The sequence below is a fragment of the Manis javanica genome, chromosome 1, assembly GCF_040802235.1.
Source record: "Manis javanica isolate MJ-LG chromosome 1, MJ_LKY, whole genome shotgun sequence".
Lineage (NCBI taxonomy): Eukaryota > Metazoa > Chordata > Mammalia > Pholidota > Manidae > Manis > Manis javanica.
The window spans coordinates 35638081-35661090 of record NC_133156.1 but is presented as its reverse complement, the minus strand read 5'-3'; the positions used below and the strand labels follow the sequence as shown (position 1 = coordinate 35661090).

Here is a 23010-nt window from a genome sequence, read left to right as displayed (position 1 = left end):
TGGTATCTTCTTTAATTTCTCTCATGAGTGTTTGGTAGTTTTCAGAGTATAGGTCTTTCACCTCCTTAGTCAGGTTTATTCCTAGCTATTTTTTCTTTTTGATGCAATTGTGAATGGAATTGTTTTCCTGATTTCTCTTTCTGCTAGTTCATTGTTAGTGTATAGTAATGCAACAGATTTCTGTGTATTAATTTTGTATCCCGCAACTTTGCTGATTTCAGATATTAGATTAGTAGTTTTGGAGTGGATTATTTAGGGATTTTTATGTACAATATCATGTCATCCGTAAACAGAGACAGTTTAACTTCTTCTTTGCCAGTCTAAATGCCTTTTATTTCTTTGTGTTGTCTGATTGCCATGTCTAGGAGCTCCAGAACTGTGCTGAATTAAAAAGTGGGGTGAGTGGGCATCCTTGTCTTGTGTCCGATCGTAAAGGAAAAGCTTTCAGCTTCTCACTGTTAAGTATAATGTTGGCTGTGGGTTTGTCATATATGGCCTTTATTATGTTGAGGTAGTTGCCCTCTGTACCCATTTTTTGAGAGTTTTTATCATGAATGGATGTTGAATCTTGTCGAATGCTTTCTCAGCATCTATGGAGATGATGATGTGGTTTTTGTCCTTTTTGTTTATGTGGTGGGTGATGTTGATGGATTTTCCAATGTTGTACCATTCTTGCACCCCTGGAATAAATCCTACTTGATCATGATGGGTGGTCTTTTTGATGTATTTTTAAATTCAGTTTGCTAATATTTTGTTGAGTATTTTTGCATCTGTGTTCATCAGAGATATTGATCTGTAATTTTCTTTTGTTTGTGGTGTCTTTGCCTGGTTTTGGTATTAGAGTGATGCTGGCCTCATAGAATGAGTTTGGGAGTATTCCCTCCTCTTTTACTTTTTGGAAAACTTTAAGGAGAGTAGGTATTAGGTCTTCACTAAATGTTTGATAAAATTCAGCAGTGAAGCCATCCCATCCATGGCTTTTGTACTTAGGTAGTTTTTTGATTACCAATTTAATTTCGTTGCTTGTAATTGGTCTATTCAAATTTTCTGTTTCTTCCTGGGTCAGCCTTGGAAGGTTGTATTTTTCTAGAAAGTTGTCCGTTTCTTCTAGTTTATCCAGTTTGTTAGCATAAAATTTTTCATAGTATTCTCTCATAGTTCTTTGTATTTCTGTGGTGTCTGTAGTGATTTTTCCATTTTCATTTCTCATTCTTTTTACATGTGTGGACTCTTGTGTTTTTTTTGGTCTGTCTGGCTAGTGGTTTATCTATTTTGTTTATTTTCTTGAAGAACCAGTTCCTTCTTTCACTGATTCTTTCTATTGTTTTATTCTCGATTTTATTTATTTCTGCTCATCTTTATTATGTTCCTCCTTCTACTGACTTTGGTACTCATTTATTCTTCTTTTTCTAGTTTCTTTAATTGTGAGTTTAGACTGTACATATTTGATTGTTCTTCTCTTCTGAGGTAGGCCAGTACTGCAGTATACTTCCCTCTTAGCACAGCCTTCACTGTATCCTGCAGATTTTACAGTGTGGTTATTGTCATTTATCTCCATTTATTGCTTGATCTCTGTTTATATTTGGTAATTGATCCATTGATTATTTAAGAGTATGTTGTTAAACTTCCATGTGTTTGTCAGCTTTTTTGTTTTCTTTGCATAATTTATTTCTAGTTTCATACCTTTGTGGTCTGAGAAGTTGTTTGGTACAATTCAAATGTTTTTGAATTTACTGAGATTTTTTGTGGCCTAGTTCATGATCTATTCTTGAAAATGTTCCATGTGCACTTGAGAAGAATGTGTATCCTGTTGCTTTTGGATGTAGTGTTCCTTAGATGTTTGTTAGGTCCATCTGTTCTAAGGTGTGGTTGAGTGCCTCTAGCTCCTTACTTATTTTCTGTCTGGTTGATCTGTCCTTTGGAGTGAGTGGTATATTGAAGTCTCTTAAAATGAATCCATTGCATTCTGTTTCCCCCTATAATTCTGTTAGTATTTGTTCCACATATGTAGGTGCTCCTATGTTGGGTGCATAGATATTTATAATGGTTATATCCTCTTGTTGGACTGGCCCCTTTATCATGATCTAATGTCCTTCTTTGTCTCTTGTTACTTTCTTTTGAAGTATATTTTTTCTGGTACAAGTACTGCAACTCCTGCTTTTTTCTCCCTATTATTTGCATGAAATACCTTTTTCCATCCCTTCACTTTTAGTCTGTGTATGTCTTTGGTTTTGAAATGAGTCTCTTGTAGGCAGAATAAAGATGGGTCTTGTTTTTTTATCCATTCAGTGACTATGTGTCTTGATTGGTGCATTCAGACCATTTACATTTAGGGTGATTATCAATAGGTATGTACTTATTGCCATTGTAGGCTTTAGATTCGTGGTTTCCAATGATTCAAGGGTAACTTCCTTGCTATCTAACATACTAATTTAACTCACTTATTACAAACACAATCTAAAGGTTCTTTTTTTTTTCTCCTTTTTCTTCCTCCTCCATTCTTTATATATTAGGTGTCATGTTCTGTACTCTTTGTCAATCCCTTGACTGACTTTGGGGGTAGTTGATTTGATTTTGTATCTGCTTAGTAATTAATTGTTCTACTTTATTTACTGTGGGTTTATTTCCTCTTTTGACAGCTATTTTGCCTTAGGAACAGGTCCATCTATAGCAGTCCCTCCAAAATACACTGTAGGTATAATATGTGGGAGGTAAATTCTGTCAGTTTTTGCTTATCTGGAAATTATTTAATCCCTTCTTCAAATTTAAATGATAATATTGCTGGGTAGAGTATTCTTGGTTCAGGCCCTCCTTTTTCATTGCATTAAATATATCATGCCACTCCCTTCTGGCCTGTAAGGTTCTTGTTGCGAATTCTGATGTTAGCCTGGTGGGTTTTCCTTTGTAGGTGATATTTTTTTCTCTCTTTGCTGCCTGTAGTACTTATCCTTATACTTGATCTTTGCCATTTTAATTATTCTGTGTCTTGGTGTTGTCTTCCTTGGGTCCCTTGTTTTGGGAGATCTGTGCACCTGCATGGCCTGAGAGGCTATCTCTTTCCCCAGATTGGGGAAGTTTTCAGGAATTACCTCCTCAAAGATACTTTCTATCCCTTTTTTTCTCTCTTCTTGTGGTACCCCTATAATGCGAATATTATTCCTTTTGGATTTGTCTCACAGCTCTCTTAATATTTTTTTTTCATTCCTAGAGATCCTTTATTCTCTTTGCCTCAGGTTCTTTGTATTCCTGTTGTCTAATTTCTGTTTCATTTACTGTTTCTTCTACCTCATCTAATCTGCTGTTAAATCCGTCCATTGTATGTTTCATTTCAGGGACTGTATTTTTTCAATGTTTCTTTCTCTTTCTTGAAGTCCTCCCTGATGTCTTCAGTATTTTTCTGTAGCTCTCTGAGCATGTTTATGATTTTTATTTTGAAATCTTTATGGGGAAGATTGGTGTTTTCAAAAGTTTCAGTTCACCCTTTTTCTGGTGTTTGAGGGATTTTGGTCTGTACTAAGTTTTTTTGCCCTTTCCTATTCCTAATGATTCCTATGAGATAATAACTTTGTGTAGGCGGTGCCCTCTAGTTCCCAAAAACTCTACTCCCTGGAGCTGCCTAACCCCTGGAGTGATGGCAGGGGTCACAGGCGCACGGCACCAGTGCCTGCCATGAGGAGAGAGCTCTTTCCTGCTTCCTGGCGGCAGTGCCTGCCTCCACCGCCAGGGCCAGTGAGCTGAGTGTTTAGGGAGGAGGCTCTATGCTACATCCTTGTAGCTGCTCTAGGCAGGGCCTCCCTCCAGCTTGCCTGGCACATTGACAGGAGCAGCTATTTTGTGAACTGGTGCTGACCAGGAGGAAGGAGCATCAGGATGCGTATCGCAGTGGGGGACCTCAGTGCTGTGTTGCTAGCCAGGGGGATGGAGTATGTGAAGCTTCTGAAAGTTCCCAAGCTGCTGGGCTGAGTGTTCAGGATGATTTTGTATACCTGTCGTTTCTCCTGAGCAGCAAGTTCTGTGTAAACCTTGCCCCTTCAGTAGCCCTCTTGCTGTTGGGAAGTCTTTTAATGTGCCTATCTTTCTTTTGTCCCAGAATGGCTGGTTGTGGGTACCTGTTCTCCACAAGTGGCTGGAATCTCAGTGTCTTCCAGTATTCTGCCTATGTTTGCTTCCCAACCCCTCTAATCTCCAGAGCTCCTGTAATGTGGGTGTGTGCTACTGGAGTAGATCTCCAGGCATGGGTATTTAGCAGCCCTGGGCTTCCACTCACTCCCTGCTCCATTTCTCTTCCCCTCACCTGTGAGCTGGGGTTGGGGAAGGCTTGGGTCCTGCCGGATCGCATCTTTGCTACTTTACCCTTTTCAGTGAGGTCTTCTCTTTTCCCTAGATAATAGGCCATCTGTTGCAGTCTTCTTTCCAGTTGCTCTTTCAGGATTAGTTGTGTTTGCTGTGGTTTTGTGTCATATGTGGTTTTGGGAGGAGGTTTCTGCCTCACTTCTCATGCTGCCATCTTGTTTAATCTTGTTTTCTAATTTTTTTTCATTGAGTCATAAGTCTGCATTATATATCTGCCCTTTGTTAACCAACTCATACTCTGAAAACTAGTTCTTCTCAAATTATTCATCTTAGTAGGAATAGAATTTTACATAAAGAAAAACAGAAAATAGCTCTGAGAACCTCAATTCTTAATCATAGTTTTATTAGTTACTGAGTGCTAATTATATGCCAGGCAGCATGTTAAGGGATTTACATGTCTCATTTCTAATTTTGACATCAACTCCAAAGGTAAGTGATTAGTGCAGCTTTGAAAATGAGGAAACACATACAAGAAGTTATCTGCTCAGGTTGTGCTGACTGGGAATTAAACCCAGGTCCTGCTAAGTCCAGAAAGCCTTTTTACTTCCTTACCATATAGCTGATTTTAATAGGCTGTACTTATTCACAGGAGGAAGAAAAAAGACCTACTGCTTTCTAAATAAATCTCCTAATTAAATGATGAGAATTTTCTTTGGAAAAAGAAATATGTGTGAGAGTGTCCAGTGGTTTATAGTGCGGCTCTTGCTATCTCAAGACCACTTCTTCACCTACAGCTTTGCTGTCGCTCTATGCTATCCCACAAGGGGGCTTGGTTTTGTCTTCAGTATCTTTTGGGTGAGTGACTTACAACCCCAAAGCAGCCTGTTCTGGGGGAAAGTGGCAATTTCCACTGCTTGGAATGTTCTGATCCTGGCTCACTCCCTCGCAGAATTTAGGTTTCCATTCAAACCCCACCTTTTTAGAGGGGCCTTCTTTCCCATCTATTCTAAAATATAGTTTGTTCTACCATGCTCTAATCCTTTACTTGCTTTATTTTCTTAGCTCATATCACCATCTAGTGCATATATATTAATGTGAATGCATGTATGTATGTGTGTTTATATGTCTATATGTTTATATGTCTGTATGTGTATACATATACCTACATTTACACTGTGTGTGTGTACATACATCCATATGTATTTATAGTATCCCCATTATTTAGTAAATATGTTAAAATCCATGAAAACTGGGACTTTACTTGTTTAATGATATATCCCCAGTGCTTAGAACAATAACTGGCACGTAAAAGACTTTCAGTAAATATTTGTTGAATGAATGAATGAATACAGTTACTTTAACTATATAGTTGACCCTTGAATAAACAGGTTTGAGCTGCACAGGTTCACTTGTGTGTCAGTTTTTTTCAATAAATGTGTTATTTGAGAAATTTTTTTGAGATTCATGACAGTTTGGAGAAACATTTTCTTTTCTCTGGCTTATTGTAAGAATACAGTAATACATTAAAATCCATGAAACTGGGACTTTACTTGTTTAATGATATATCCCCAGTACTTAGAACAGTACCTGGCACATAAAAGACTTTCAGTAAATATTTGTTGAATGAATGAATAAATACATTTTTTTACTTAACTATATAGTTTTTTTACTTAAACTATATAGTTGACCTTTGAATAAATAGGTATAGTATACATATATAACATGTATAACATTTAAAAATGAGTTAATGACTTTAGATTATTGGTAAGGCTTCTGGTCAGCAGTAGTCAGTTAGTTGTAGTTCTTGGGGAATCAAAAGTTATATGCAGATTTTGTATTGTGCTGGGAGTCCTGCATTGTTCAAGAATCAACTGTATCTCTAAATGGAATGTAGAGTCTTTTAAATGCTATCTTGTCTTCCTTAAAATGTATTTTAGTTATTTCCTTTGATTTAACTTGAAAGTATAGCACTTTCTAGAGGATTTTGTAGAAAAATGTTTTCCTAAGGACTGAACCTCCTCTTTCTGTAACATGAATGCCTGCTCAAATGTGTCACCAAATACTAAATTAAGCTGCTGATTTAGGCATATGTACTACTACCTTGAAAAGCTTTTCTTCTTTCACATTTAGTACCAGGAATGATTTTTTTCTTCTGACAGTTATTACATATAGCTTATTAAAAAAGAGAAAGAAAGAAAACAAAAAACAAGAAACTTCCCTGACTTTTCTCCTTTCTTTCCTAGGATGACAGTTGTGTTATGTGAGGAGTTGTCCTCTCTGTCTAAAGAGTTCACCACCTGCCTAACAACTGCTGGGGTAAGAAGTCACACCTCTGTGTGGCACTGTCATCTTCTTTTTAAACAGCTTTATGAAGATATAGTTTACATACCACATTCAGTGGTTTTTAGTATATGTACGGAGTTGTGCAGCATCACCATAATCTAATTTTAAACCATTTCATCATCCCCCAGAAAACCTCATCCCATTAACAGTCACTCACACTCCTTCCTCTCCACACTCTTGTAGCCCTAAACAGTGTGACCTACTTTCTGTCTATGCATTTGCCTGTTTGTACATTTCATATAAATGGGATCATACAATATATACTTTGTTCCTGGTTTCTTTCACTTAGAATAATGTTTTTGAAGTTCATCCACACTGTAGCACGTATCTGTACTTACTTTTATTACCAAATAATGCCCTATTTTATGGATATATAACACATTTTATTTATCTGTTCATCTGATACAGATGTTTGAGTGTTTTCAATTTTTGGCTGTAATGAATAATGTTGATATGAGCATACATGTATATTTTCATCTCTCTTGGGTGGATAGCTAGGAGTGGAATTGCTGGATCATATGGGTGATATGGGCCACTGAGGAACTGCCAAACTGTTTTCCATAGTGGTTGTTCCATTTTACAGTCTTGCCAGCAGTGTATGAGTGCTCTGGTTTCTCCACATCCTTGACAACACTTGTTATTGTCTGTTTTCTAAAAAGTTTTAGCCATCTTAGTAGATATGAAGTAGTTATCTCATTGTTTTATTTGCATTTCCCTGATGGCTGATGATACTGAGCATGTTTTCATGTGCTTGTTGGCTACATGTATATGTCTTTTTTAGTCTTTTGTCTACTTTTAAATTGGGTTATTTGTCTTTTTATTATTATTTTTTTAATTGGGTTTATTATTTAATGTCTTTTTATCATTTAATTATTTGATTTTATTCTTCATATATTCTGGGTAGAAGTTCCTTATCAGATACATGATATGCACATATTTTCTCCCAGTCCATGAGTTCTCTTTTCACTGTCTTGATAATGTCTCTGCACAAGTTTTTAATGTTGACAGAGACCAGCTTGTCAGTATTCTCTTTTATCACTTATGTTTTTGGTATTGAATCTAAAGAATCATTGCCTAACCCAAGTCATGAAGTCTTATTTCTCCTGTTTTTTTCTCAGAGTTTGTTATAGCCCTTCCTATTTGGGTAGGGTATAAAGTAGGGATCCAACTTCATTCTTCTGCATGTGGATATTCAGTTGTCAAAGCACCATTTGTTGAAAAGTTTTCACCTATTGAATTGTCTTGGCTTATTTGTCAAAAATCAGTTGAACATAGATGAATGGGTTTATTTCTGGACTGTCATTTCTGTTCCATTGATCCCTATGTGTGTCCCTACGATGCTAGTACCATTGTCTTGATTACTTTAGTTTTGTAGTAAGTCTTAAAATCAAGAACTGTAAGTCTTCCAATGTTCTTCTTCTTTTCCAAGAGTTTAAAAATTTAGTGGGGAGGGCCTGTGCATTTTCATATGAATTTTAGGGTCAGCTTGTCTATGTCTGATTTTTGAAGTTCATTTTTGTTTTTTTTTAATTAACTGCAGTATATTTTTTACTGTCCACTGAGACCTGTACTGGAAATGTAGACCTTGATAACAGTAAAAACAAAGTTTGACTCTAGTTTTAAGGAACAGCCCCTTTCTTTGATTCTGGCAACTCATATTTTGCAGTTGCCAGCCAGTAGGAGAGTTGTAGTTAAAGTTTTTTGGTTTCTTTTTTTCTTTAAAGGAATTGTAAAAATTTATTAAAGATGTGTGAACTATGGAAGATGATCTGGAAATCAGCATTCACAAATTAGGATAAAATCAAGAGTATTTTTAAAAGGGCAACTGAACATCACTTTGTAGTAAACTAAGCTCAGAAATAAAGAGAAAAGATTGGTAGTTGCAGAGGCAGGGGATTTGGGGATGGGGTGGTCAGAATGGGTAAAGGAGGTCAAAGGTACAAATTTGCAATTACAAAATAAATAAATCATCGGGATATAATGTACAGCACAGTGATGATACTTAATACCATATTGCACACTTGAAAATTGCTAAGAGAGTAGATCTTTAAAGTTCTCATTACAATAAAAAAAATATGTAAATATGTATGGTAATGGGTGTTAACTAGACTTATTGTGACCAGTTTTGCAATATATGTAAATATCAGACCTGAGCAACATAGTGTTGTATGTCAATTATACCTCAATTTGAATGAATCACTTTGTAATAAGTATATGTGTCAGTGTGGCAACAAAGCCCTTAAATTTATTTTAGTTAAGAACATGGCCCAATTTAATTTTTCTTACCTTGAGTTTAGACTACTCCCATGGTGTGTAATCCTGTGATATAAATTATTTTTCCCTTTTAAAAGAGCTTTTCTGTTTCTGAAGTTCTGAGGTATACTAAGGCCAAATCTTTCTATTTGTTTTATGACACTTTAACCCAAAAAGTCAGCTATAAGGTGCTAACAAAAGCACCTTAAATTTGTGTTTTTTCCATGTTTTCCAAGCAGCTCCTCTTAAAAACCACTGAGTATTTTGAGCACATGTTCCATATCTGCGTATTTTGTTTTAAATTTTTTCCGAAATTTTCTAGTCAAATGTACCATTTCTTCCAAATGAAGATACTTTTTTAAAATCAGTAAAAAACTACAAAGCAGTACATTTTCAATTTGGATAGCACAGAAAGATATAAAGAAAGAAGTTTAAAGTACTTCCAGAGACAATATTTTGCTCTCAGTGCAGACTTCTACGCTTATATTTATATATAGGAGTATGTGTATATTTGTGTGTGTGTGTGTTTCAAAGTGGGATCATGCTCTGCATATTGTTTTTTCAATCTACTCTACTCACTTAACACTGTATCCTTTATTCTAGGTCAAAGAAAAGGCAGATATCCTTAATCCATTAATCACTGCAGTATTTCTAGAGGTTAGTAGTAGTTGTTTTTATGTCTCTTTTAGGGCATTAATATTAACTCACCGTAAGTCTTTATTTTTCGGCTTTTTTGTTTTTTTCAGCAGATTGGTAGTTTAGCCATGTTGATGCAGATAAGAACAAAATGGTGTATAGTTGGTGCATATTCCTTGTTCATTAATTACAAAGTGTAAAGATGAAGCTATTGGGTAAAGTGCAAAGGAAGAAGCAGTAGGCTGCCATTACTTAACACTACCTCTTGGCAGTGAATGGACAGTTCTCAGTAATGAAACACCTGGAGACCATCTGGCAAACATCATAAAGGGCTGAAAATTACAAACAGGCAAGATTTTTTACAAAACAAAACAATCAAAAACAAAACATTTTGTCTTTTTTCTTGCCAAGAAATTTGCTTTGTTTTGTCAGAGAGGTACCTGTATTTACATAATCCTCCACAGTCCTTTAGATTTAAGGAGGTGTGGGTGGTTTAAGTCCATGGAAAAGGGAGAGAGAGGAGCATCCCATGGTCAGTTACATTGCCTCCAGGTGCGATGCTTTCTGGATTCCATGTTTAAGAACTCTGTCCTGTGGATGACTTTTGCAAATAATGTACATGTTTGATCTATTTAAAACATTTAAGTCTGAGGGGAGAAAATATATCTGATAATTGGTTAGGTTTTAAATATGAATTGAAAAGAGTTTTTTAACTTAAACTGTTACTTCTTTAGTTTTGAATTCTTTTAAAATTATCACCAAGGAAATGCCTATAATTCCTTAACTATACATTTTCTTTGAACAGTCAGTGAAATTATTCTGATTACTCAAACAATTAAAAAAAAAGTTTGTGATTTCATAGATGTTAGAGTGGTATTCATAAGAGATGTTTGCAAACCAGGAGGCCAGTCCGGTCCTGAGTCTTCTCTGGTTTGTTGTATGACCCTGGACTTAGAAATCTCATTATCTTTATGTGTCAATTAAGAGATCTAACTGGTAATCTCTGAAGTCTCTTTTCGCTGGAAAACTCAGTGCCAAATGTCACACTGAAGTTCAAAAAGGAGTGTGTACCACTGATAAATACAAAAGAGGTAAACTCACTTGATGTTTCCTATGATATTTTAAGTTGGTTACTCTTGGTTTGTAGATTTGAAACTCTTTGTCCTTGAACTTAACACATTTTTATCTGGATGTGATGAAGTCTCTATCTTCTAGGTCAGAACTTGTCAAATATAAATGAAGTCTGGCAAACTCTGAGCATTGAAGCTCTGAGCATTGAAGATCTTTTAGTAATGGGGTTTTTGTTGTTTGAATAATGCTTCTCATAAATATGTCTGTTGTACCAGATGGAAATGTGTCTATACTGTATATCTTGAAAGCAATAGTCTGTTCATATTTGTGAGCACCTATTTTGTGTTCACTGATTGTGTTGAGTCCATGGAAGAAGAGCTGTGACAATGGACTGGAAATCCTGTTGATGTGGGATTCATAGCCTGTGAAATCCTTTTGAGTAATTGACTGAAATGCTGTGATATAATCTCCCCATTCAATAAAGGACTAAATAAGCTTTGACTGCTGAATTTGTGCAGGAAGTCAAAGAATGGCTGTCATTTCCAAGGGGCAAGTCGTATAGAAATGCTGATATTCTTTTTTGGTGCTGTCATATCATCTTAAGAGCTAGATCATTCTTTCCCATATAACTTTACTGAAATGGTTTGCATGCTCATTTGTGAAGCTATAGATTCAGTTAGATTGTAAAATTTAATCTGTTTTTTGTTATCTTATAGTGTATTTTGTCTTTTAAGTGACTGTGATATTTTCTTTTTCTTGTTTTGCAATCCCAGGCATCAAACAGTGCTTCCTACATTCAGGATGCATTTCAGCTCCTCTTACCCGTGCTGGAGATGTCCCTCATTGAGAACAAAACTAAACCACCAGAGGCGTGAGCTGTAGGTCCAGAGGCCTTAGTCAGGACACTGAAGAACAGAGAAGGTTCAACCAGAGACCTCTGATGGCCAATAAATGCCCCTCTCTTTGGGGTACCCTTGTAAAAGTGAGAGAGGAGGGTTATTTTAGTATTTAAAAATTCAGGCAGGAGAGCATGTTTAAAGGAAGTTTGTTGACTTCACTGTTTGGCTGAATATTCAGGTCTTCACACTTTTCTTCCCAGTTGTTATGTTATTAAGTTATTTGAAAAGAAATTTTTATAGAAAGTTAAATAATAATTCTAGATAAAGCTCTAGATAAAGGTTAGTGGGACACTCAAGCAAAAATATTGGTCTTTCTTTGACATGATGCAAAACACTGACTTCATGGGTATATGATTTTGCAACCCATGGATTGTTTGTTAAGAGAAAAACTAATCCGGTATTCTAGAATTCACAAGCTTGATCTATTAATGCCATGTACTTTCTCCATTCTATAATAAAATCCATGGCTTTAAGAACACTAAGTATATATAAACTGTTATGATTGCTCTTTATTACATGAATTCTTAGAATTGGTTAGAAAATTTCATCTGCTCTTTAATGCTCAGTTGATGTTTAGCATTGAGGAGAAACTTAGGGAATATATTTAAAACCACATGGACTAACTACAGCAAAGAGCCCTTTGGCCTCAAATTGTTCTCCTATCTCAAGATGACAAGCTTCAGGTTGTAGTTGACCCCCATGCAACTGGATTCAAGACTAGTAAGTTGCAATTCAGAGAATCGATTTCATGTTTGCCGATATTCTGTGTCTCTCCAGGATGTTTTTCGTGCACACTATATGTGCAGGATAAATTCTGTAATAGCCAACTCCAAAGGAGTGTTGAAGCTCTTTTAGTAATGGGGTTTTTGTTGTTTGAATATTGTTGAAGTGGACTGTAGAGTCCCATAGAAATAATGTTCATTTATAACAGGATTTAAACTATAATACACAATATGTTTTCCTCACCCTTTTTGTTCTGTTTGTTTTAGTATATTCTTTAGCATGTATGTAAATAGTACTTTTATCCTTCAAATCTTAAACTGTCTTTTGCTCTCTTCAACAATTTAAGAAATTAATAAGGTGTCATCTTCCTAAAAGCTATTTTGGTATCCTCTCTTTTTAAAAAAACTCTCCAACTGTTTTTTAATGATTTAGGTAACTTGTGTGAGCTCTGCCAGTCACTTCTAAAGCCTTTAAATAAAATGTGGCAGTTGTGTCAATGATCTTTTCACTTACCTTTCCAAAACATAAGCGTCAATATGTCATACCAAAGAAACAGCAAAATGAAGATGTAACATAGATTGATATCAAGACTGTTTCTGTGTAACCACCTTATTTGGGCTTGGGGCAGTTTGTAAGAAGGAGGAAAATAAATAGATGGGACTAAAAAGTACATCAATAATCCTAACATGTTAGTCTGCTTATATTCAAATATGAACAGAAAAGTTTTTGAACATTTCTTTTTATGGACAAATTTAACCCTTCCCAAACTGAGTAATTCTGAAATTTCAGAAAAACAAGTTGCCTTGTGGCTAACAAAGCTGGTTTTCCCAGCCCTGTTTTGTTGCCTCAAGCTCAGTTGCTGTGTCTGAACCTGGATCCCTTGAGCAAGGTATTCCTTGGTCACACTGCCTACTACCTATTCAGACTCTTGTACAACGACAATCTGTGGTTTTTACTCATTGATCTAGAAATATATCCAAGGTTTTTGATTCAAGAAGATGGATATAGTTAAGGGTGACAGAACAGTGGCTCTTTTTATGAACTTAATTAGATTGCAGCCCTGAATTTGACCAGTTTTAGATTAGATTTTACCAAATGTGAATGCAGTCACCCCCTCACCCACCCAAATGTTTCTTAATGAATTTAGACCATCAATGAAATGATGAAAGAACCTGTTAATTCTGAGGAACAATTGCTTGCCTTTCATTTAGACTATACTGAAAAAGGTTGAAAGTTCCTTGATTCAGTAGACTGCAGAAAAATAAAAGCATAAACATTCATTGATATGGAAAGTAAATTCAGGGGAAACTTTGGAGCCAGTTGGATTATGGTGACATAGATCATTATTCCCTTTGGGGTGGGTACATGATGTAGTTTCTTGATGATACCTACTCTTTGGTGTCACTTCCTTTACATTTTCTGGTGTCTAGGACTTACTACTGTGTCCTCTATGTGATACCCTCTTCCCAATATACTTAACACTTTGGTAGTTAAAGTGTTCACTTATTACTAGGGTAAGTGCTTTTCTTATTATTGGGTTCTTTAAAGGCCTTGATTAAAAGAGACTTCAGTAATTTGAGTTAAAAGAAATAGAAACTTTGCAAATGAATTCTTGCTTTCTTTTCCTTTATATAATACTTTGGATATATATCCAAAGTGTTAAGGACAAGCTGTATTTTCATTATAATTGTCTTTAATGGATTTTTTTTTAGAGATACCCGGTCTGACAGGCCTCTGGAATGTGACAGTGTAATTCAGGTAGATGGCATTACCGCAAATCTGAAATCAGTGCTGATGCACAAATGTGAATTTTCCAGTCTACAATCAGGAAACAAGATCTTGTGGGTCTGACTCCTGAATGATGACCCTCTCTTTTGTACTTGCTTTTATCTAAGACCTATTTGAGGGAGAGATGTTTTTAAGTAGTTGCTATTGATGTCATTTGAGAAACAGACATTTTTCTTTATTTTTAGATGGTGCTCTGAATTTTAAAGGTGAGGATATTCTTCAGGTTGGAAAAACCCAGAATAAAATTGTACCCACAGTGGGCATTCAATAAGCATGGTATTTCACAAATGTCAAAGATTGAAATCTCTTATTATGCCTTACCAACATAATGTGGTGTTCATTTTCATTGAAGACTTTCACTGAGAAATGAGGAAGTTCTAAAAAGAACAAACCTCTTAATTAACATTTTATGAAGGTGTCTGGCTAATATATGAGGGGAATTTTGAAAACTTGCCCAATATAGTACTTTCCAACTACAACCTGATGCTTCCCAAGCACCAGTCCACTCGTTTCCACATTTTGCTTACAAACCTTGTTATTACATTCTTGCTTTTTATTACATCATCAGGCCCAACCCCAAAGTCCCTTCATGTCTATCCCTTCCCCAATCAACTTTTCAGGAAAATTAAAAAAAAAAAGAATCAGAGTGTTCTCTGAACTCATTTGTCCTTTAAGCTAAAGGCAATGCAAGGCTATAGTGATCGATCCACTTTGCACATCAATGTAGAATTTTCCAGACACATTTAAAGTTCTTACTGGCCTGCTCTTGTAGGGGCAGATACAGAGACTACAAATCAAATGAATTCATCATTTGTTTCTATTTGTCAGCCCCACATTGTCTCCTTCTGTCCGCAGTGGCCATTGCCATGCTCTTAACTTAGTTCTAAAGAGGAAGTCATTTTGCCAACTTGACTGAATGCACCAGTATGCTTCAGTGTTTGGAGAACATGTGTAAGCTGGAATTGGGGTAGTTTGTTACGGAGTTTTCACCATCCAGTATCATCTAGGTAACTGGTCCAATGACCTTGGCAATTTCAGCCAAGCCTCTTTAAGCCTGAATTGTCTGCATAATAGTAGTAGCTGTTTATGTCAGTATTGAAGGACTTACATGTTTAGTACAACTGGATCTTTACCTCTCCCACACATATCATTGAGAGTGATAAGGACTGCATAGTTAGCTTGTTATATTGAAGCAAAATTTTTAAAATAAGAATTGGATGTTTTTATGCATTTTCAGCGTTAAGTAAATCGGCAAACACTTTTTAAGTCCCTTTCCTCTGTATTTTCTTGTTCTGAGAAAGACAGAATTGAGATCCCAGTTTCTGGCATAGGGTCTGGCACTTGATAGGAAATATATATTGGCTGACTGAAAGAAGTAAGAAAGGAGGAAGAAAAAGGAGAGAGAGAAGGGAAAGTGAAGGAAAGGAAGACAAGAAAAAGGTTGCCTAGTGCTTTGCTTCTAATAGAGGGTACAGCACTGGAAGGGACTCTCGAGCATGTAAGGTTGAAACCCCTCATTTCACACTGAGGCCTCATAAGAGGAAGTGACTCCTCTGAAGTCACATAGCTGATAGGAGGCTCACTGGAGACCTGGATCCAGGTCTTCAGATTCCCAGCTCGGGGCTCCTTGTTCCACCAGAGCCTCACTGGGGTTCTGTTCACATTTACTGAGAGGCTACTCCTAGACACTGAGTCAAGGGCTGGGAGAACAAAATGCAGAATGCATGGTTCCTGTCTTGAAGGAGCGCACATTGATGCTGCTCTGAACAATCTCTGCCTTGTAGCTGAAAAGCTCTCTCAGAAAGGAAATGAGTTGCTCTGTTGTAATGAAGTGTGGCTAAGTTAGGTAGACTTGTCTCGAATCTGATTGTGATTGTTGGGTCAGGTCATCATTGCAATTGTTTGCAGAAATGTTTGCCCTTAAAAAAAAAAAAATAGAACATGAGCGTCGCAGCCAGACAGCCTGGGTTCACACTGCAGGGACTCTGCCATTTATAGTTGTGAAATTTTGAGCAAGTCACTAACCCCTCTGAATCTGTTTCATAATCATTGCTATGGCAGCTGTGTAATGCAATGGTTATAAACAGGGACTTTGGTACAAAGCTGCCAGGGGTTGATTCCTAACTCTACCACTTGTTGGCTGTGTGACCAGATGTTTGGTCTGTGTCACCAAATGTTTGCGCCATCAAAACCATTAAATCACTATTTTTGTTTTGGTGGTTTTGTGACAGGTTGAATTTGTTCTCCTCCATTCTTATCCCTGTTGTAACAGAGAATTGAAAGGCAGAGACACAGTAACAAAGCAGAGTGAAAGTTTTATTTGAATACATTCCAAGGGAGAAGTGGGCCAGTCAAGGTAGACAAAGTTAGGCTGCACACTGTGAGGCTTCTTTTTATGAGGTTTTTGGCAGGACAGAGAAGTCCTTGATTGACGACAGTCTTTGACCTTGGAGGCCTCGATCAGGAGACACAGGTCATGCAATGGAGACACGGGTCATGCTCTCTGGATTCTTTGCCTGTCCTCTGAGGTTTTTTTCTTTTTTCATCTGGGGAGTGTCTGGACATCCCAAGTCACTCCTGGTCTTTGAAATGAACTCTGTGAGTCCTTTCTGGCTCTCTGGTTAACTCTTTGAGTTCCTTTTAGAGGACTTTACTGGCTTTATTCTCCCTCCACCTGCTCATGCCTCCCTTTCTGCCTAACAGTTTGTGTCTTGAGAGGCCAGTTTCTGCCCTGTGTAGACTACAGAATGCTCTGTTTATCAACCATCAGTAGTTAAAAGAGGTTACTAACATGTGTAAGCAGCTTTAACAGCAGGCGCCATGGCATACAGTTTTCTTTGTGATCCTCACACTGCTGTCTGGGATGCAGGGCAACGGCTCCCCTAGTTCATGAGCTGCAGGATAGTGTACAAGTTAGGAGCAAAGGCAGACTTAACAATTAACCTGAGGTCCTTCATGTTCCAGTCCTGTGTTCATGAGCAAGTGACTTAATCCCTTAAATTACAGTTTTGTCATCTGTAAAATCAATCTCTTAACAACATGTGTGTTATAAAGTCATTGATAGTATTAAATAAAATAACCTGTGTAAAGTGCTTAGACCAGTACCTGCCACAGAGCAATATGGCTAATGCTTCTGAACATATTGTGGTAGACACTGTTCTGAATCTCTTACATGATTTAATTTAATAATTCCATCAACCCCATGAGATAGGTACTATTAGCATGCCCATTTACAGAAGAGAAAAACTGAAGCACAGAGAGGTTCAATAACTTGCATGAGGTCATACAGCCAACAAGTGGTAGAGTCAGAATTCAAACCCTGGCAGCTTGGTACGAAAGTCCCTGTTTATAACCATTGCATTACACAGATGCCATAATGGTGATTATGAAACAGATTTAGAGGGGTTAGTGACTTGCTCAAAATTTCACAACTATAAATGACAGAGCCCCAGCAGTGTGAGGCCAGGTTGTCTGGCTCCCAACCTCATGTTTATCCTATTTTATTTCTTTCAGGGGAAAGGATGCCTCTCTAGTGATAAATGTCTGTAGGGGAGCATTTGGGCACATGACCCAAAGCCACTAGGAGTTGGCATTGAAACGATGGTGTGGTGACAAGTCATGTTTGCCACAGCAGGAGCTAAGGTCTCAGTGAAGTGAGAGCATCTGTGTCAGTTAGTGATCAAAAAGGAGAGCAGAGTACACGAGTGTTCCCAGCAGCCTTATGTAATGGCCCCAGCGTGGAAACTACACAGATGTCCTTAAGTGGAAGAATTGATTAAACAAACCGTGGCACATTCACACCTTGGCTTACTACTTATGCATTTAAAAGGAGCAAACTATTGATACATGCAAGAACTTGGATGACTCTTAAGGGAATTTATGCTGAGTAAAAAAAAAAAATCCAGTTCCCAAAGGTTATATAACATGTTTTAGCACACTGTAATTACAAAAGTCCAGAAATCGAGAACAGATTGATAGTTTTCAGGTGTTAGGAATGGGAATTGGGAAGGAAGTAGGTAGGTGTGGTTTTAAGAGGCCAACAGGAGGGTTTCTTGAGGGTGATGGAGCACCTTGACTATGCTGGTAGTTACATGGACCTACTTGTGATAAAGTGTGTAGAAGCAGTATGTGTGCATACACACAGGAGTACAAGAGAAACTAATCAGGATGAGATAGATGGATTGTATCAATGTCAATAACCCTGTTGTGAAATTTTAGTTTTGCATAGTACTATTGGAAATTGGATAAAGGGTACACAGGATCTCTCTGGTTCTCAATTGTTTCAGTTAAAAAAGTGTGGCGAAGTTGGGGTTGCTATGGCCAGGATCCTCACTGAACTTAAACCACCTGATGATGTAACTGGCCTGTTGCTAGGCTACCACTTCCACTCCTTTAGGCAATAAGCTATTACTGTGCTATTATAGAGAGCTTGGCCCAGAGCTCGACCTATTGCCGGGAGAACAAGCCGGGTAATAAACTCTTTCACCCCAAAGAACATTTTGCTTTCAATTTCTTTGGTCACATTGAATCCATAGTGAACTTGCCCGGGGCTGAAACCCATTGGCAAGACAAAAAGAAAAAAGAAAGGAGAGGGCTTTGAATCAAGAGAGCCAGAGTTAAGAAATGTTGCCCAAAAATGTCCTCTCTCCTCTTGGGAGGGAGGAAATATCCTCTACCCCTCAAGGTTCTTTTAGTCTAAGAATCAAGTTGACATGAGATACGTAAACAGGAGGGAAATAAACCAAAGTTTAATTAAAAAACCAAAGTTTAATTGCATTCGTGTGGGGAAGCCATAGCCTGGGTCCTAAAGACAGTCAGGAGAATGAGGTGTATATGTCATCTGAACCTAGGAGTCGGGGGTCTGAGACTTCAAAGGGAAAGAGAAAGAAAAAGACTTTCATTTTCACAGGAGTATGAAAAGCGTAAATGTTGAACAACATACTTGATGGGCCACACAGTGGGGCAGAGAGAGCTATTTTAGTAAACAGGCTTTGTTACATTCCTTCCTATCTATCACCCTTGGTTTACATTATAATACAACTAGCTATGGGGATGACACTTCTCCTGGAGCAAGTCCTCCTAAATTCCTTTTATGCAGTTGCGGGGGAAAGGTCAAAGTACCTTCTGAGTCTTTTGGGTTTTGATGGTTTTCAGCTCAAAACAATCTGTCTGCCAAATTGACACGTCTTGGGGTGGCCTGCCCTTGGTCCATACACTCCCATGTGACATCCCTATCACAGGTTCTCAGAAGCAGGAATGGTGGAAAGGTGACTGGCTTCTCTCAATAAGCAGGTGCTCTGGTGGCAGGTTTCAGGGAGCACTAAAGGCCGAGGTGGAAGAGAGAGACCAAGGTCCAGTGGGAGAGGAGAGAGGATACAACAGCACAATCACGAATGCTGCTAAGGTGTTTCCTACTGCATCTCATAGTTTCTTGGCAGAACAGCAGAATGTCCAAGAGCCAGCGTGAGCTCTGGAGGCAGGCAGTCTCACTTCAGGCCCTGGCGCCACCTCTTACTAGTTCTGTGACCCAGTGAGTTCATCAGCCTCTGTGCACCTCAGTTTCATGACTGTAAAAGGAGGATGGCCCCTGCCTCACAGAGCTGGATAAGGTGATGTACACTGGGGCCACATGCTTGGCACAGTAATCCCTCCATAAACTTAGTTCTGATAATTATGACTGAGATAGCAGAAGATGCTAATATTAGGAGGCCCCCAAAACTGCCTGGTATTCTGCATGCCTGGCTAGTTTCTGTCTTTGTGGTGGGGCTCTGGGGCCTCATGCAGGGTGAGTGGAGAAACTGAGCTTACCTTAGTCCTTTGGCTTTTCTGAGTCTTAGCTTCCTCATCCAGAAAATGGGAATAATATCTGGCTCTGTCTCATGGTATCTTATGGGTCTCAAGATAATGTATATGGTAGCATTTTAAGGCAAAGAGGTCCTTAAGGCCAGACTGTTAAAGATATTCTTGAATAAATGATGACTATTTTGAGACTACTTCCTCCTAGGTGGAATAATATAGTGATACCTACCTCCCAGAGGGAGGGTGTGGATAAAATGAGAGTTCCTGTGGCTAGGATTCTCACCTGGCCCTGGTTGATTAGCTCACTGCACACCTGTGGGCAATACATGGCTGTTGACTCTATATAAAGGGCTCTGCCCAGTGCTCTGGGCACGACATGGTGGCAGGGCTGTAAGGCTGCAGGAGAGCAGAGCAGAGGCTGGAGTGGTGGCAGCACCGAGGACGGGCCCAGAGGACGGCCGTGTGGGACGACTGTGAGGACAGAGGGGCCCAGAGGCAGAGATCAACTTGCTGCACACAGACTTGCTCTGAGTGAACGGGACTTTAGTGACTGACCTGCCACCTGGAAATAAAGTTGGGTATAACCCTTTCACCCCAAGAACATTTTGCTGTCCTTTTCTTTGGTCACACTGAATCCATAGTGAACTTGCCTGGGACTGAAACCCATTGGCAAGACAGAGGGTGAAGGTGACAAGTCCTTGGAACACAATACCAGTCCAGAATCTGCTCCCTCCCTGCCCCTTGGCTTCCCCATCACAGTCATGTTTCCTAGCTAAGGTTTGAGAGTGTGAGAGATGTGTCTGGAGGAGAGAAGTGTGGTCGCCGGGAGAGGCAAACCTGTGGCCAAGCTTCATCGGAGCCACCCACACCAGTTTGGACCTGCTAGATTCTGCTTATTTCCTTCACGCTGGAGTCAAAGCTATAGGTTGGACTTCCTTTCCCCACCCCATCTCCATCCACTTTGTCAATAGTGAGTTATGCTTACAAGTTTACTTTAGAGAATGGCAAGAAGGGATCTGGGATCATTTGAAGGTCAGATGCTGGTCCTCTGAATACAGGGCTTCTCTTAAGCCTCTTTCTTGCTACTTCCCCACGGAAGACAGGGTTGCTCACATTTCCAGTCCCCAGTGGCTGTTACACACCAGCTCTTGTAGACAAATCATCAGTACAGTAAAAACAGCCACCTTCTGGCTGGCCAGTCCTTGCAGATGCAGACAAAGTCTGATGATGTCTAATGGTAACAGTACCACTTTCCATTTGTAAAGAACCTCCACAGTTGTATTTCCATCCATTTTCAGATGGGGCACCGCAGGTCTGGAGGAGGCACGAGGAGGATCCTTCAGCTTACAGGTGGAGTGTGGTCCACAGCTTACAGGCTCTGCTGGAGTGTGGTCCTTGTGGGTTCTCCTCTGGGGTCCACTCAGCGTCCTCGAGAGTGGAAGCTCACACAGCCAGATGAAACCCTTGTCCTAGTGGATCAGGCAAGCACCTTTCAGCTGCCAGAAAAGATATTTTGAGGTGTGAGGGCTTTCCTAATCCCCTCACACCCCCAAATGAGCTCTGCTTCCTCTGTCCAGGTGGAGGCTGACTCTGGTGGGAATCGTGTCAGCCTTGATTCTGGTTGGAGGACACCAGGGCTGCTGCTCTGGAGGGGCTCCCCAGCTGTGCAGTCACCTCACTTCCCACAGCACAGTGTTAAGACCACAGGCCTTGGGCCAGACTGACCTGGGTTTAAAGTCTGCCTAAGCCACTTCCAGTTCTGTACTTTGGGTAACATACCCTCTAAGCCTAACTTCCTTGCCTATGAAATGGAATAAAATGAGCACGATCCTTAGAGGGATGTTTTGGACTTAACCCACGGCTGGCTGCTTAATTTGTGGGCTCCAGTGCAAAATAGAAATGAGGAACTCCTTGCTCAAAAAGCAAGAATAAAACGTTTTCCCTTGTTCCACAGTCCCTCTCCTGGCCTGTCATGGTGTTTTTATTTGCTATTGAATCTTGTGCTTTCTCAGGCATGCAGATACTTGCCAGGTGAGTGCAGACCCTCACAGGTGCCCAGAACCCACCAAGACCAAGTGTACTGGGCCATGGTTCCAGACCCACAGGCTTCAAAACCCAGCCCATATTTTATTGTCCCATCAGACTTCACTTACAAAAAATTGAAAGCCTTACAAAATGGTGATCACAGAGCATTGAACCCTCAAAGGCAGGCCTTTCTGAGTGTGAGCTTTGTGTAATTATATTAACCACATGCCCAGGAAGCTGGCCCTGAATATGCTTGTAAGCATTTAGCATAGCCTCTACATTGTAGTAAGGACTCAGTAAATGGCCAGTAGAGAAAGCCTTAGCTTTGCTCACTGGTCACCTTAGGAATCCCATAGCTCAGCCTTCAGTTGAGCTTTTGCATCTGAAGCCTGGCTCATGGGACAGTCAGAGGTGTAATAATCACCCTGGAACCAGTGGGGAAACTGAGGCTCAGAGAGGTGTTTGGACTTGGCTATGTTGACCATCTAGTTAGTGAGTAACAGAGTCAGAAGTGAGCAGTGATCTCCAGACTGTTTCAGTGCTGAGCATCTCAAGTTCAGTGTCCACTCTGGGCTGCCCTGCTTTACCGGTGGGCCTCCTTAGTTTAAGCTAGCAGCAGTCCATGCAGCTTCTGTCAGGAGTGCAACCTCTGCCTTAGCCCCTTATGTAGCTTTCCCAATCTTCGCTCAATGTCTCTCCTTCAGAAAGCCTTCCCTGAAAAGGACCTCCCCATAGGATTTTTTCTTTCATATGCACATTCACCCAGAATTCAATCATATGGAGTATAGCTTTGTTTCCTGTGCTTTTTATATTACCAAACATATGAACATACTTCCAGCTTCTTAAGTATTTTTAACCTTATTTATAATAGCTTCATAATATTTCATTTCAAGCAAGCTCCATAATTTATTTGACCAATCCCCTATTATTAGTCACTCAGGTTGTTTCCAATTATTTTCCAGTTACTGAAAGGCATATCAACTTTTAAACTGGGGATAATTATAGTATCTGGTTCATGGGTCATTATGAGGATTAAATAAATTAGGGAAAACATTTAGGAAATGAAACAAGTACTGTACATATATTGTCTAATATTCTGTTAGCTATTGTTTTGATAATGCTTGAGTTGATAACGTTTCACATACAGCTTTTGAATATTCAAGTGATTATTTTCTAGCAG

At 38.9% G+C, this 23010-nt stretch overlaps 1 protein-coding gene across 4 annotated transcripts in view; it reads left to right on the top strand.

Annotated features, from left to right (window-relative positions):
• The window catches only part of FAM114A2 (family with sequence similarity 114 member A2), a 44000-nt gene extending 31285 nt beyond the window's left edge, over positions 1 to 12715 (top strand). For all 4 annotated transcript variants that reach the window (XM_037025131.2, XM_037025130.2, XM_073231165.1 and 1 more), the window contains exons 12-14: positions 6537 to 6609; positions 9493 to 9546; positions 11370 to 12715. In XM_037025131.2, coding sequence (XP_036881026.2) covers positions 6537 to 6609; positions 9493 to 9546; positions 11370 to 11471 — 229 coding nt within the window. In that variant the 3' untranslated portion in view covers positions 11472 to 12715. The remainder of the gene's footprint in view (positions 1 to 6536; positions 6610 to 9492; positions 9547 to 11369) is intronic.
• The last annotated feature ends 10295 nt before the right edge of the window (positions 12716 to 23010 follow it).